Source organism: Elgaria multicarinata, chromosome 20, assembly GCF_023053635.1.
Source record: "Elgaria multicarinata webbii isolate HBS135686 ecotype San Diego chromosome 20, rElgMul1.1.pri, whole genome shotgun sequence".
NCBI lineage: Eukaryota > Metazoa > Chordata > Lepidosauria > Squamata > Anguidae > Elgaria > Elgaria multicarinata.
Genome location: NC_086190.1, coordinates 18,254,573 through 18,269,322, shown reverse-complemented (window position 1 = coordinate 18,269,322; position 14,750 = coordinate 18,254,573). Strand labels below are relative to the sequence as shown.

Here is a 14,750-nt window from a genome sequence, read left to right as displayed (position 1 = left end):
GCAGTTAAGCACCTGGCCCTGCAAGTGGAAGATCCCAGACTTTGATCCCTGGCATCTCCTGGAAGGGGCCAGGAAAGAAAGACTCGTGGCTGAAACCCTGGAGAGTCGCTGTGCCCCAGTATAGACAAAGGGTGGGCAACTTGTGGTGCTCCAGTTGCTTTGGCCTACAACTCGCAGGATCCCTCACACTGGGTATGTTTGCTAGGGCTGCTAGGAGATGTAGGCTAAAACATCCGGAGGTCCATTCGTGGCACAAACAATACTGAATTACGTAGAGCAATCGTCTGACTCCATATAAGGGTCCACTGGGCAGGATGGGCATTGTAATTTTGTAAGAGGGCCACTTGGAGAACAGACTTGGCTGGATCACTGGATTAAATTTAGCCTTTTTTTTCCTTCCTCAGGATTGTGAGCGAACCACCGGGGGTCCTGTATACCATTTTTGCAACTACATTCGTTATTTTCATAGGTCCCACAGCTCATTGCAAGTTTTTTTGCCTGTATCAGAACCAGAAAAAGTAACGCTATATATTTGCTAGAAAGGTGAACGAAGTCCATCAAATGTTCTGCCAAGTTAGACTTTGAATTTTAATTCACACACCGCTGCCCCATTTTCACAATACTATGCATTTCGTAACAAACCGACTATTTGAAATGGCCAAGAGGAAAATCAACTCATTTGCTAGATGAAGACAGAAACACCACAAGACGTGTGAAGTGACAGCTGAGGCTGCATGCAAACTCCCGTCCTGAATTTTAAACACATGGAAACGTAGGATCTGCAAAATAGTTCAGATATTTACGAAGAGAACCAAACGCTCTGGTGTGACATAAAAATAGTACTATGCCTCTTGTAGCTATAGATGCAGCGACCTTCCAACAGATTCTCATTCACACCTCCACACAGACATATATCTAAAATGAAAAGGGCAATCGATTAAACAGAGGATCTAATAAGCTCAGATCTGCTTTGTTCACAGAATGAGGCTGTACAGGTGCCTTTTACCCAATGGAGATTTTTTTTAAAAAAGAAAGGACAAGCATTACATTAAAACAGCTTTGTTTGGAAGCAATCCTTCCCCTGCAGTGCTTTCAGCCCAAATACTGCACCACTGAGCTCATTCCGGGGAGCCAGAAAGCAGGATCGACTAGGAGAAATCCGTGGCCGGCTTTCACCACCAAACTGTCAACACACAAGAGCAAAAATGCAGGTGTCTCTAGAAAGTCCTTCCCGGAGTTGTCTTTATAATGAGGACTCTTGCTCCCAGACTGCAGGAAATTCTAGATTTCGTGTCTTAAGAAGTAGATTGTGGAACAGTGAGTCTTTGGGGGCGTTTCTTTCCCACTCCAACTTCAATTACACCTCAAATCCTAATTTTCTAATACATCATCCTTAGGGTGTTGTGGGGGGGGGGGGGGTTTGGCATGAGGACACTGGTCCCCAGATCTTCCAACTTTCATTGCATTGATGTTGTGTCTGCTCAGTTCACCGCTCTCCAGAGGAGATATAACCTCATGCTCATCCATCCGAAATCACCCGATTCCTCTCATGTTGCAGTTCTCTTCTCTCCTCTCTCAACTTCACCTATTCCTGCAGTGGCCCACCAGGAAGCCTATATACAAGCCCACACCCCTGGGGGAGATGCCCTGACCCATACACACCTTGGACTGAAGAGGGGAGGGAGAGGGGACATAACATACAAAGTCCTGACTGGCATGGCTAATGGATTCAGTTCCTGCACCCTCCCTCCAAATTGCCCTGGGGCATGCAATTAATACCACCGTATTTCAGTTTGGCTCTCATCTCCTGCTGTGCATGGTACTGCCATATATGCTCCCCGTAAGGGCACCAAACAACCCCAGTCTCCCCACTTCAACTCAGAACTTCTATTAAAGAGAAAAAGACAGCCTATTGCCTCCATAACTAGCAGAAATCCTCTGAACTAACCAGCTAGCCAAAGGTCTATGTGAAATACAGCTAGCCTAATGGGCCCTCACTGTCACCTTAGGACTGCTAAATCGCAACGCTGTAGTCAAGACAGCTAGCAGAATGGCTTAAAGACACAGAATCCCTCAAAGGTCCTAGACCTGACCTGTTCTCCAAGCTTTCTCCTCAGGCCTACCTGTCAGTTCCACCAACTTTCCTCGAGTGCTTAGACTACTCTTTTCCATCAGCCACCTGGTCTCTTGAGCTCGCTACCTTTTAGGAGTCCACTTCCAGCCAGCAATCCAGTTTGCCACCTTCTCCACAGCACTCGCCCTTCCCCAGGCCCCGTGTAAATTTTAAGCCCTGCCTGACAACTCAAGCTCCCCACAGGAACTTGACTGCGAACATTGCGTAGCTGATACCTGTGTTCCCTGAGCAGCTAGAAAGTCCCCGGCCTAGCCAATCAGCGCGAGAAGCTTCACTGCCACAAACGCAAGACTAAGGGAGATGGTCCAATAACTCGCCTCCAGAAGCCATCAACCATCCTGGGCACCAGAGCTGGGCAACTTGTGGCCTTCCAGAGGTTTGGGCCTCAACTCCCTTCACTGGCTATGGCTCAGGCTGATGGGAGTTGTAGGCCACAAGTTGCTCACCCCTGCTGTGAGTAGCAGCCATTCATAGGCCATCATCCCACCTTTGACTTGGCCTCTATGCCTTCTCTCTTCTTCAGGCACTCACTTCTTGAACAAGGGATGGAAAATCCTTACAGCCATCGACTGGCAGTCTATCATTCATAAGGCCTAACCCAGGCCCCATCTGTCCTTCTTTCTCCTCCCCACCCCACCCACCCCCATTTCCCCTTGTCCTAAGGGAAGAATTCTCCCTCAACACCCCCACTTTCTTTTTTCGTCTCCTGCTATTCCAAAGGCCGCCCTCTCATTCCACCCGAGAATTCACTTCCTGTGCTACTGGCATGTGTGGGGGTGGCGGAAGGCACTGCTGTTCTGGCCCACATGCAGTCTCTCCCCCTTTCCTTTTAATCCCCTTCCCAACCTGATGAACTCCCCCCCCCTCCTCCACTTCCTGCTGAGTTAGGGAAGAAGCAGGCAGGAGATTTTTGTACCAAACTCCAGACAGCCATCTGCAATCTCCTCCACTCCATGCTGAACCAAGACACCCCCCCTCTCCAGCACATAATCACCTCCCCCTCCCCAATTCTCCCAAGATAAGCTAAGAAAACACAAAGCACAGACAAGGCTAAGTATTAAGCACTGCATTACAAATATGACTTTCTGCCAGAAGGACCAGGATTTCTCTTTCTTTCGCTCCGTTATCTCTAGTGAACAGTGAATCTTTGTCTAACTCTTTCAGCCCTGGAGAGAGAGAAAGGGGGAGTAAGAACTGCTATACTATTGACTACTTATATCCTGCCCTGTCTTACTCCCTTGCCACACACAACCCCCAGACATTTGTAATCACTCCCTCTCTTCCCCCCCTTGCAAACGCCTACCCCCCCTCTCCTCTCTTCTAACCTACCCCTATTTCTTCTCCTTTATGTATTCATTCTCTAACTCATGATCTGCAAAGTAGCTCTGCATAGCCAGTGCTTGGGGCAGGGAATCCCCATACTTCCACCATCATGCCTTAGATCAGGAGTTACCCAGTTACTCACTCCCTCTGGAAGACCAAGATGGCCTCATGGGCCTTTGGGCACTCTTCCCTGCCCCCAACCCCCCAACCCCCCTCTCCAATCCCACCCTTCTCTTCCCCCTTTATGCATTAACTCCCTTCCCCTTCTTAACCTTTCTCCTCCATTCCTACACAATGCCCCCCCCCCTTCATTGATGCACTTCCTCTCCTACACAGCCCTGCCCGGCCCTCTCCACTCCATTCCTAGCCTCCTCTCTTTATTCCCCCTTCTTCACCCACTTGCTCCCCTCCCCAACCTCCTTCCAACCAAAACCATTGATTTTTCTCTCCTCCCTTCCGCTTTCATCTCTTGACTTCCTCTCCCCGTAGTAGAGTCTCATGCTTCTCCTCCACCCCACCCGGCCATTTGCTTCCTCTGCACCTTCTTACTCAGTATTTCCTTTGTGTTTATTCATTTCCTCTCCTCCAGATCCGTGCCCTGCTCCCCCAACCATCCTCTCCCCGAGGTTCCAATTCATTTCATTTCCCACCTACATGTTCCTAATCTTCTTCTCCTTTCATCCATCCTTTCTCTTCCTCACCATCTTCTCCTGTTCAACAATCCCCTTCCTTCTCCCCCATCCATTGCCTGCCTTCCTCTTCCCCCCCCCCACCCCCAGGAAAAAGGCTTCCTTCCTTCTCCCAACCCATCTATTGTTCTCTTCACCCCACATACTTCCTCCTCCCTCTGGCCAATAACCTCCCAAAACAAATTTAATACACCGTCTGCTTATGGGGGGAAAAACAAAACACAAATCCAGCTAAAAGTCAATGCACCCCTTTCGGATTCATCTTTGAGGGGGGCGCCCCAGATCCACCCACTGCTACCTTTGCTAGCTGCCTTGAGCGTGCCAAAAGAAAAACCATCAAGGCCACAATCCTAGGCAGGCTTCCCTGAGAAGAAGGCCCATCAAACACAGCTGGACTTACTTCTGAGTAAACATGCGCAGAATTGCATGCCAGGTAATACAGAGAGAATTAACCTTCCTCAAGAGGGAGAAGTCGCTTCCTCCTGGCTTCCCCCATCCATCCAATGGCCATTTTGCAAGAGGCCTGGAGCACGTCAAGGGCTTTAAAATTAGTATGCCTAATTTTAAAGAAAGCCAAATAAATCTTCTTCTTAACACCTCTATTAATACAGGCAACGTCCAAATCCAGCAACGAAATAACAGATGCAATTCACTGCCCGCCCCCAGATCCAGGGAGACCTCAACCACTCAGCCCGCCCCCAAAGACTGACCCCAAACTTTTCTCACCCCCTTTTTCTCCAGTGCTAATTTTGTAAGCTGACTTGAGCAGGCCAATAATAATAATTTTTTTAAAAAAAAGCAGGCTACAAACCTCACAGTTAAGCTCCTCTGAAATACAAACCCAAATGAATAAGGAACGAATTCGCAGAGCAAACCTATTTATTATCCATTATTTATATCCACTTGTTTATGCCCCATCCGCTGCAGGTAAGAGGTGTATTGAATTAAGTTTTTTTACTGCATGCACCCCACCCTGGAAGAACAGACGGTCAGTTTAGAAACATATATAAATAGATTATTTTTAAAGTTTTACGCTCTGCCTCTCAACCAAGCGATTCCTTCCCTGCTCAGAAGGAAGCCCAGTGGAGGCCAATGGGAGTTTTATGGAGCATGTTCAGGATTGCAGCCTACGTCCACTTGCACCCCTCAAGATGTGTGAGCGGAAAACTCCCATCATGCAGGACCATTGGCTATGGAGGCTTTGGGTTAATTGGGGTGGGTGGGGCTTGTAGCCCTAACTTGTGGCTGTCCAGTTAACTTGGACTCCAACTGCCATCATCCCCAGGGGGGTTGCAATCTCAAACAACTGGAGGGCCGCAAATGGCGCACCCCAGGGCCTAAATTAAGCATTTCCACCAGGGGGTAGATAAACCAGACGTTTGGGCTGCAACTCCCCTCATGCTACACAAGGCTAGCTCTACTATAGCTACAGATGATGGGAGCTGGAGTCCCAGTTAAGTGGAGGGCCCCAAGCCTAAATCAACGCATCCACAAACCCAGCTGCACTCCAGAGGGGCAGGGATACAACAACCCGCATCTACTGGCTGGGGATCATGGGAGCTGGAGTCCAGGTCACCTGGGGGTGGGGCCTGCACCAGGTTGCCTGTCCCTGGTGTTAGCAAGTGAAGTAACTGGCGGCTTAACACAGGAGAAATGGTGGGACTTTCTCTCCTCCTACACTCTTCACATGTGTGCATGTTCTGTTGTTAGACAAAGGCCTTTTTTTAGAGCTCAGATCTTGATTTAAATCAATAAAGCGCTTTCTGAACCCTCTGTCGTTGTGAAAGTAGAGTCGTCCTTTGGGGCTAATTAGATTTCGTCCCTGGGCCAAGAACCTTTGTCTAACATTGCGTTTTAGGATTTTAAATTTCGTATACTCGTTTTTAATCTTAATTTTTTTGTAGAATTTCCGTAAACCGCCCAGACAGCCCTGGCTATGGGGGCGGTATATAAGTGTAATAAATAAATAAATAAATTCACAGGAGGGGGAAAGGCGGCCTAGGCCTCTGGGATCGCACACTCCGTCCCAGAGAACCACTAGGAGGCGCACTCTCCTATCTCCCAGGAGGGGCAAAACCCGGCCCCGCGCCGCCGCCTCTGCTTCTTCTTCTTTTTCCTCCTCCCTCCCCATCCCTTTTCCTTTCGTGCCGTGCCTCTTCTTTTCTTTCTCTTTCTCCCCCCTCACCTCCTCTTGTAGTCGTCCCTCTCGCGCTTGACTTTGGCCAGGACGTTGTAGAGGGCGCGGATCTCGGGCGTGATGGTGTCGATCTGCACGCCGACGCCGTCCGGGTGGACCCAGGAGACGCCGGGCCCTTGCAGGGTCTCCAGGCCGCCGCCGCCCGTCCGCCGCACCTGCGTGTAGCTCCAGATGGTGCCGGGCAGGCGGCCGTAGTGCTGCTGCGGGTGCGAAGGCGGCGGGTGCGAGTGCGAGTGCGGAAGATGCGCGGAGGGGCCCGGCGGCGGCGGCGGAGAGAAGGAGGAGGAGAAGGAGGCCGAGTGAGGCGGCGGCGGCGGCGGGGCGGCAGCGGCGGCGGGCTTAGCGGGCCCCGCGGCGGCGGCGGCGTAGGGCGGCATGGCGGGCGGCAGGGGGTCGGTCTGCACGGCCTGGTGCCGCGGGAAGTGCTTGTAGCGGAGGCGCCGGTCCCGCTCGCTCAGCTGCAGCTGCTTCTCCAGCAGCCGGTTGCGCCGCTCCAGCTCGTGCACCTTGGCCAGGAAGCAGCGGAAGCGCACGTTCAGCCCCTTCAGCAGGTGGATGTTGGAGCCCAGGTCGTTGCGCAGCGCCGCCGTCACCGGGGGGCCGCCGCCGCCGCCGCCGCCGCCGCCCTCGTCCTCCGCGGAGCCCAGGCACTGGAGCAGCGAGGCGGGCCCGGGAGACGGCGAAGGCGACGGCGACGACGACGACGGGAAAGCCCGCGCCGCCATCTCGCCGAACAGCATCGAGTTGAGCATCATGGCCCTGCAGCCCTGCCTGCCTGCCTGCCGGCCTCCCCCCGCCCCCCCAACGGCCTTCGCTTCTTCTTTTCTTGAGGTAAAATCTCTCGCTTTTTTAAAAATTGAGGGTTAGTAACGGCGGTTTCGGCCGTTAGGATTCGGCCGTTGGGGAGCAACGGTCGCCGCCGCCGCCGAGGCGAGATTCGAACGGCCGAAGGTTCGGAGCGGCCATGGTGGCCCCTCCCCCGCCGGGCTGCTGCTGCTGCTGCTGCTGCTGCTTCCTCCTCCTCGCGCCGCTGAGGGGGAAATGGACCCGGTGGCCGCGCGGGAAGGAGCCAATCAGGAGGGGGGAAGGAGATGCGCCGCTGCGGCCGCCGCGACTGCTGCTGCTACTGCTGCTGCGACTGCCGCCGCCTCTGCAGTGCTCGCCGGCTACTCACCCGAAGGCGGCCGCTGAGTGGCTTGGGGTTGGCTGAGGGGGCGGGGCCGGCGGGGCCGAGGCCGCGCCCACTCCGCGACGGCGCCTCGCCTCTCTCCTTCCATGCCTCTCGCCGAACCCCGCCCCTCTATTTACATAGCCGCGCCCACTCCGCAATGTCGCTTTCATTCCTGTCTCTAGCCCCGAACCCCGATTACGTAGCCACGCCCACTCTCCTCTCTCATTCCATGGCCCTCGCCGAACCCCGCCTCTCTATTTGCATAGCCGCGCCCACTCCGCAATGTCTTTCATTCCTGTCTCTAGCCCCGAACCCCGATTACGTAGCCACGCCCACTCTCCTCTCTCATTCCATGGCCCTCGCCGAACCCCGCCCCTCTATTTGCATAGCCGCGCCCACTCCGCAATGTCTTTCATTCCGTCTCTACCCCCGAACCCCGATTACGTAGCCACGCCCACTTTCCTCTCTCCTTCCATGCCTCTCGCCGAACCCCGCCCTTCTATTTGCATAGCCGCGCCCACTCCGCAATGTCTTTCATTCCGTCTCTACCCCCGAACCCCGATTACGTAGCCACGCCCACTCTCTCATTCCATAGCCCTCTCCGAACCACGCCCCTCTATTTGCATAGCCACGCCTATTCCCCCTTCTACTCCGCCCACTCCCTTCCCTCCGCGATGCGGTGCTTCAGCGGCGGCCACGCCCCCTCCCTCCTTCCCTTCCGGCGCGCAGGCGTTGCTGCACGTGGGGACCACGCCCCTATCCTACGTTGGCCACGCCCCCACCTGCTTAGCCCAGGTGCTCTGCCCAGGTGGGAGAGAGGGGCGCAGGCTGCGATCCTGTATGAGCTTCCCTGGGTGTAAATCCCATAAGGCTTCCTTGGGAATTGACGCATAGCTTCGCTCTGTGAATTTCTTTATTATTATTATTACCGTATTTCTTCGATTCTAAGACGCCATCGATTGTAAGACCTACACTAATTTCAGTACCACGAACAGAAAAAACAAACCTAAGACACACCCACTATTCTAAAACGCACCCCGTTTTTAGAGATGTTTATATGGGGGGAAAAGTGTGTCTTAGAATCGAAGAAATACGGTATTATTATTATTATTATTATTATTAAAGGAAGAGGGCAGGATTATTGCAGCGTGCCTGGGAATTTATTTTTGAACATTTTCATCCCGCCCTTCAGCCAAAAAGGCTGTCAAGGCACCTTACAAAAATATTTATTTTATTTATTTATTTTTATTTATTACATTTCTATACCGCCCAATAGCCAGAGCTCTCTGGGCAGTTCACAAAAATTAAAAACATTCAAAGTATAAAACAACAGTATAAAACCATAGTACAAAATACAATATTTCTTGACAGTCCCTGCCCACAGGCTTACAATCTAAAAAAAAGATTTAGAGGAGGAAAAACAAGAGGAGGAAAAGCAAAGCAAATTCAGGCACTAGATTCTTAGTTGCAAAAGTTCAGCTGTGACAGTTGGCAGCAGCAGGGAAGGGGCTCTCAGCTGGAGCTGGACCCAGGCACGGTGGAGAGGTGCCTGGCTGCTGCTTCCTCCCCCACTGACGGCCTCTGTTGCTGGAGAATCTGTTTTCCAGGACCCCTGATGTTATTCCCACAGATCCCTGAGTGCCCCATTTGTGCCGATTTTTCTCAGTTTAATTGCCATGAAGGGGGTGATTTTCAAAGGGAATCACAGTTTGGAACAGAACCCTTAACTCACCTCTCCCCAAATTCCCTCTACATGGCAATTAAACAGAGAAATAAAAGTGCAGCCAATGGGAGGGATTATTTTTTCTTAATTGCCAAGCTGGGGGGGGATTTCCTGGGGGGGTGTCACATTTATGTATTATGCATTACATTTATATCCAACCTTTTTTCTTCTTTAAAGAACCCAAGGCTGTGTACATAATCCTCCTCCCCTCCACTTTTCTTTCACAAGGACAACCCCGTGAGGGAGGTTGGGCTGAGAGTCTGTGACTGGCCCAAAGTCACCCAGCGAGCTTCCATGGCTGAGTGGGGACTAGAACCCGGATCTCCCAATTCCTAGTCCAACACTCTAGCCACTACACCACACTGGCAGTTGGGAAGGGGTTAACCATCTCCTCCCTGTGCGCTGGCGTCTCCCACCCACATGGCAATTAAGCGCCTAATGAAATAAGTGCCTTAGCAATGCCCCTGGTGCACTTTGTGTATCCAGGTAAAAGAGGCCAGGTGTTGCTTTGCCCAACATGCAGAGCCTAATTTGAATATCTGCACACCCCTCCCCACTACTTCACCTTGGGATTCTGTATATGCAGACACTGTGATGTTCCCCCCCCCCACTGCCGCCTGCTTATTTTGACATCTTGCTTGATGAAGAGCTCTGCTGATCTCGAAAGCTTGCACATTTTTAGCGATCTTCTGATTGACCTCTTAAAGGTTTTTATTCTAAGATGGATTTTGGAACTCTTGCCCTCGTTACAATTCCACATGGACCCAGGATTCAAAGTAAGGCCTGTGTATACCCCTACCACATGGCCAGGGCTAGCGTGACCTTGGATCCAGGATAGGTCATCTCTTTAGGTAGCAGTGTCCTGCACATCAACTCTGTAAACCGCCCAGAGAGCTCTGGCTATGGAGGCGGTATATAAGTGTAATAAATAAATAAACAGACCATCAGGGTTGCCTTGTAATCCCAGAATCCTTTGCAAAATGATAGGCGGGACTGAGTGTGGAAGGTGGACCTCTTTAGTCACCCACCATTCTGCCCTGAAAAGTGTGTTTATTTATTTAGTACATTTACATTCCACCTTTCCACCAAGGAGCTCAAGATGGTGCACAATACACATGGTTTTGCTTCATTTTATTTTGGGGACGAGGGAGATGGAAGAGGGAAGCATGGCCATTGCACTAACTCAGCTGAAAGACCACTTTGTGTGTTTTTCCTCTTCCCTCCCCAGCGCTTTTCCTTGTGTGTCGTGCCTTTTTAGATTGAAAACCTGTAAGGGCGCCAAGGGCCGTGTTCTTTAACAGAATGTATAAAAGCATTTTGGGAGATCTTTTTGAATGAGAAGCGGAATAAAAGTATTTAAATAACAAGTAAAGCAACCTTGTAGAATAGGTTAGGCTACGAGGCACCTATGACTGGCCCAAGATCACCCAGCGAACCTCATGGCTGAGTAGGGGCTTGAACCTGCATCGCCCTGATCTTAATCCAACGCTCCACACCGCTACACTCTTTAAAATCCAGGCGCGCCGATAGAGCAGAAGCAAAGGAAAAGCGGAGGCAGACAGGTCGCTCTCCCGCAGAACAGGGGAACTCAGAGCAGCTCCTATCCTACACAGCCACCAGCCTCACGTCGGGGTCCTGCCAGGCCTTCCGTGTTTTTGTGTTCTGTGTTTCATTGCCTCGATGGCCTTGTAGGCCCCTTCCAACTCTGCTATTCTATGATTCTATGAAAGCCTGCGCTGCCCCAGCCGTTCCGTTTTCATCCGGGAGAAGGAGAACTGCCACCCAGCCTCTGGGCCATCCGTCACCACGTTCATTGTTTGTCCGTTCTCCCTCCTCCTCCTGTTGCACAGAGAGAGCATTGTGTCGCAGGACGGAGAAAGCCACCTCTTGCGGCCGGCCGTTCTGACGTACGAGGGGAGTCGGACAACTTGTGCATTGTGACGCTCGCACGGGAGATCGCAGGGCTTGGGAAAGGCGCGGCTGTTGCTCTCTTAAAAGCACGCCCGGGGCCGGTACAGTTTACTGCAAAAGACCTGTTGAAGCTGATCTGTTTAGAGGGCTCAGTTCTAATGGTTTATTCTTCCAGCTGCAAACCCCCATACACAAGTTGGGCTTGCTCGCTAAACATTTTCTCGCTGCACCCCATGCCATTATTTCCCGGTGTCAGAACAGTTTACAGCTCTACGAATAGCAGCCTCTTTTTCCTCGCTTAATAGATGCTAACACAACTAGTACATAAACAACGTCGGCAAGCAATACGCCCTTGCCCTCCAGTTCTCAACTCCGAGGAAGAGGCAGTCAATCATCGCAGAAACGGCATATCGTCAACCACGCACCAGCTTTTCACGTGGGCTCAAACGTAACTGCCCCATCTGCAGCCATTGGCGGAGCCGCTGTGATGTCACGGAATGCTCTTCCGTGAAGGTGTCGGGCATAGAATGTTGGCAGGTGAACGGTCCACAGGGGTGAGAGGGTGAAAGGTCAGCATGGATGCAGGAAAAGTAAGATCAAGCAGGATTTCACAAGGAGACGGTCTGCAGGGTGGGATGAAGGTAGGGTGGGGTTTCGGGGCCAGGAAGCCAAGGGAGTCACTTTTAAGTTTCCATGTTTCTGGCTGGGTCCATAACTTTCACACTTTTACATGGCCGCATACACGTTCTTCCACTTGAACTGGGGCCTTCTCCCTTTTTTCCCCCCACCCAGGTTTAAAAAGCAAAGCATGAATTGTCTAGAAGACATTCAAGGTTTGGCTTTCTTGTTTCTTGTTTTTTCTTTTCTTTTTTTAAGGCGTAAGCACTTTCTCAAGCGGACAAGCAGTCTGTCTCTTGCGTGTTCACACTCTTGTGTGTTCAGCTTCTGTCAGCTCAGGGCTCGTCCTGTTTGCCGAAATAATTACACAGAGTGGCTGTCCTAACCTGGGCGGGAGACATGCCCTGACATAGAGGCGGTTAAGGCCATGAAGAGTCATCATCGTTCCTGAAACGGCACAGCCCTAAACATTTGCTCCGGCGATGCCAACTTCTGTGATGTGACAGACATTTGGGAGCGGAGGGGGGGGGAAGGGTGTCCTTCCTATACATCCCTTCGATAGAACATGAAATAGGAGGTGTGGGTAGGTGTGCCTTTAGAAAACTGCTAGAGAGAAATAAATATTTAAAAGCTCTCGGGGACCCAAAGCACCGATCCAGGAGGCTGCCTGCCGTGTCTCTGCGTGACCTCATTCCAGACAGCTCCCACAGAAGCAGGTCGTTTTACCTTGTCGCAATTTCGAAGGAGCTCTGTGCTTGAAAGGACTTTGTTTTCTGTAGCTCATGGATGATCCTCCAGAGCCTCTCCAGGTCTCCCTAGAGGCATCCCATTAAACCCTTGGGAAACCTCCACATTGAGAGGAAAGATGTTTCCAGCGATCGAACGCTGTTTGTGAGTCTCTTTACGGCTCCTAAGGGGTTTGTGGGCTTACCCCAGCATGGGCATGTTTGCCGTTTGCCGTAAGCTGCAGAGATGTAGCCCAAGAACGGCCGTTGCACCCAGCTCCTGGTGAACGCCCCTCTCCTCTCTTGCACATAAAGAGCAAGTGCCATCATTGAGACTCTCAGAGGGAGAAGGCGGCCGGTGGCGGGCACCCCTCCATCACGCCTACATGCTGGACAGCTGCCCCCTGAAACCCTTTTGTGGCATCTAAATTGCCCTGGAATTGCCCTGAACTGCTTTGGAAAGTCAACAAAGAGCCCGGCAGCGCCTTAAAGACTAACAAACGTTATCTCTTCTGGCATAAGCATGTGTGGGCACGGTGCGCTTCAGCAGATTTGGAAAATGAGTTTGAACCGCAAAAGTAAATAAACACGGGCGCTCTCTTCCGCGAGAAGCCGACGCACAGAAATCGGGTTTCAAAAGAAGACGCAGGCGAATTCCAGGGCTAAAGAGGCCAACTGACCGCCGTACCTCTGGTACCCAATTTGCAAAGCGAGGGGCTCTGGGTTTCCTACCCATCCAGGTCCAAAAGGTTTTGTGAAATCTCATAACCTCACTTGCCCCCCTCGCGATTCATCCCGGGGTGGGGAGCCTGCAAACTGTGAAGGAAGGAAAGCAGAGCCTGGACAGGATCATTCCACGAGCGACGGACAAGAACTTGCATGTTCCAGCCGAGAGCCAAGATGATTTCAGCAGCGGTGACTCAGCCCCCAAAGCGGTGACTTCATAACGTAAACCCAAAGGTTGTGCCTCTTTTCTTCCCAAAGCCTTGTTCAAATGGGCAACGTGGGAAGCAGGAAAAGTGGATGAGTCACGCAGGTGATCCAGCCTTGCCATATAAGGCACAGGGACTAGCCGCTTAGGTATTTTTCCCTGGAAGCATCGCCCACAAATCAGGTGCAAGATCAACAGAATCGCTAGGACCCCACCTGGCTCTTTCATCGAGGCACAGATAACAAAGAAGAAATGGCATCACCGGCACATTGACTCATGGCTAATTGGCTACCAGGTCAACAAACAACCTGGTCGTCAAGGATTCGGCGCAGAAGGTCAGATTCAGCAAAGATAAGACAGCCGATAAAGAGAATGAACAATGGGGACTCCAGCAAATTTATTCTGGCTTGAACTTTTGAGGACACGGTCCACTTCAGCAGATGCTTCAGAGAGGATGATTTTGGTTCGGAGGTGTCTTTTTGCCTCGTATGCAAACTGATGCAAATTTAAGTCAACTAAGATCCCTATAATTGGGTCGCAGCCCTAATGCTGTTTCTAGGCCTTTGTATGGTGCAGTTCAACAATTTAACACACTTCCCATGATCTCAGCAGGCCTTTGCAACCGTTCCGTGTAAAACATGGCTGGTCTTTTATTGAAGATGGAGGCGGCGGCTGAGAGAACAAGGAAGTTACCTAAGGTCCCCTTATAAGAGGCTTGTACTGGAGGCAGATCTTGAACCGGGAGCTGTCAAATCTCATGTTTTTAGCTTCACTGGCTCTGTGATTTATTTATTTTATTTATTTATTTATTTATTTATTTATTGCATTTTTATACCGCCCAATAGCCGAAGCTCTCTGAGCGGTTCACAAAAATTAAAACCACTCAGCCTGTAGTGACAGGCTGAAGGAACCAGGCATGTTCCACTGTTCCTCAATCACAGCCAGCCCTTCAAACAGAGGCCTGCCCTGTATCAAGTAGGACACATCACCACCCTATTTTATTCCTGTAGCTTTAAGAAAACAAGAGCCCAGCTGGATCAGACCAAGGGTCCATCTACTCCAGCCTTGTGTTCACACAGTGGCCAACCAGCTGCCCAAGGGAAACCCACCAACCCATGTTCCCCAGCAAGTGGTGTGCAGAGACATACTGGAGGTAGCATCTAGCCATCAGGGCTGGTAGCCACCGATAGCCTTCTCTTCTGTGAATTTGTCTCACCCCCTTTTAAAGCCATCCAAATTGGTGGAAATCACTACATCTCTTGGCAGCAAATCTTGGAGTTTAACTACGCCTCGACAGGGCTGCGATTTGAGTCAGCTTAAAATACATT

At 51.3% G+C, this 14,750-nt stretch overlaps 1 protein-coding gene across 1 annotated transcript in view; it reads right to left on the bottom strand.

Annotated features, from left to right (window-relative positions):
• The window catches only part of IFFO2 (intermediate filament family orphan 2), a 42,935-nt gene extending 35,867 nt beyond the window's left edge, over positions 1 to 7,068 (bottom strand). Inside the window, exon 1 of the mRNA XM_063145468.1 lies at positions 6,332 to 7,068. Within this exon, the coding sequence (XP_063001538.1) occupies positions 6,332 to 7,068 (737 nt within the window). The remainder of the gene's footprint in view (positions 1 to 6,331) is intronic.
• Positions 7,069 to 14,750: the final 7,682 nt, after the last annotated feature.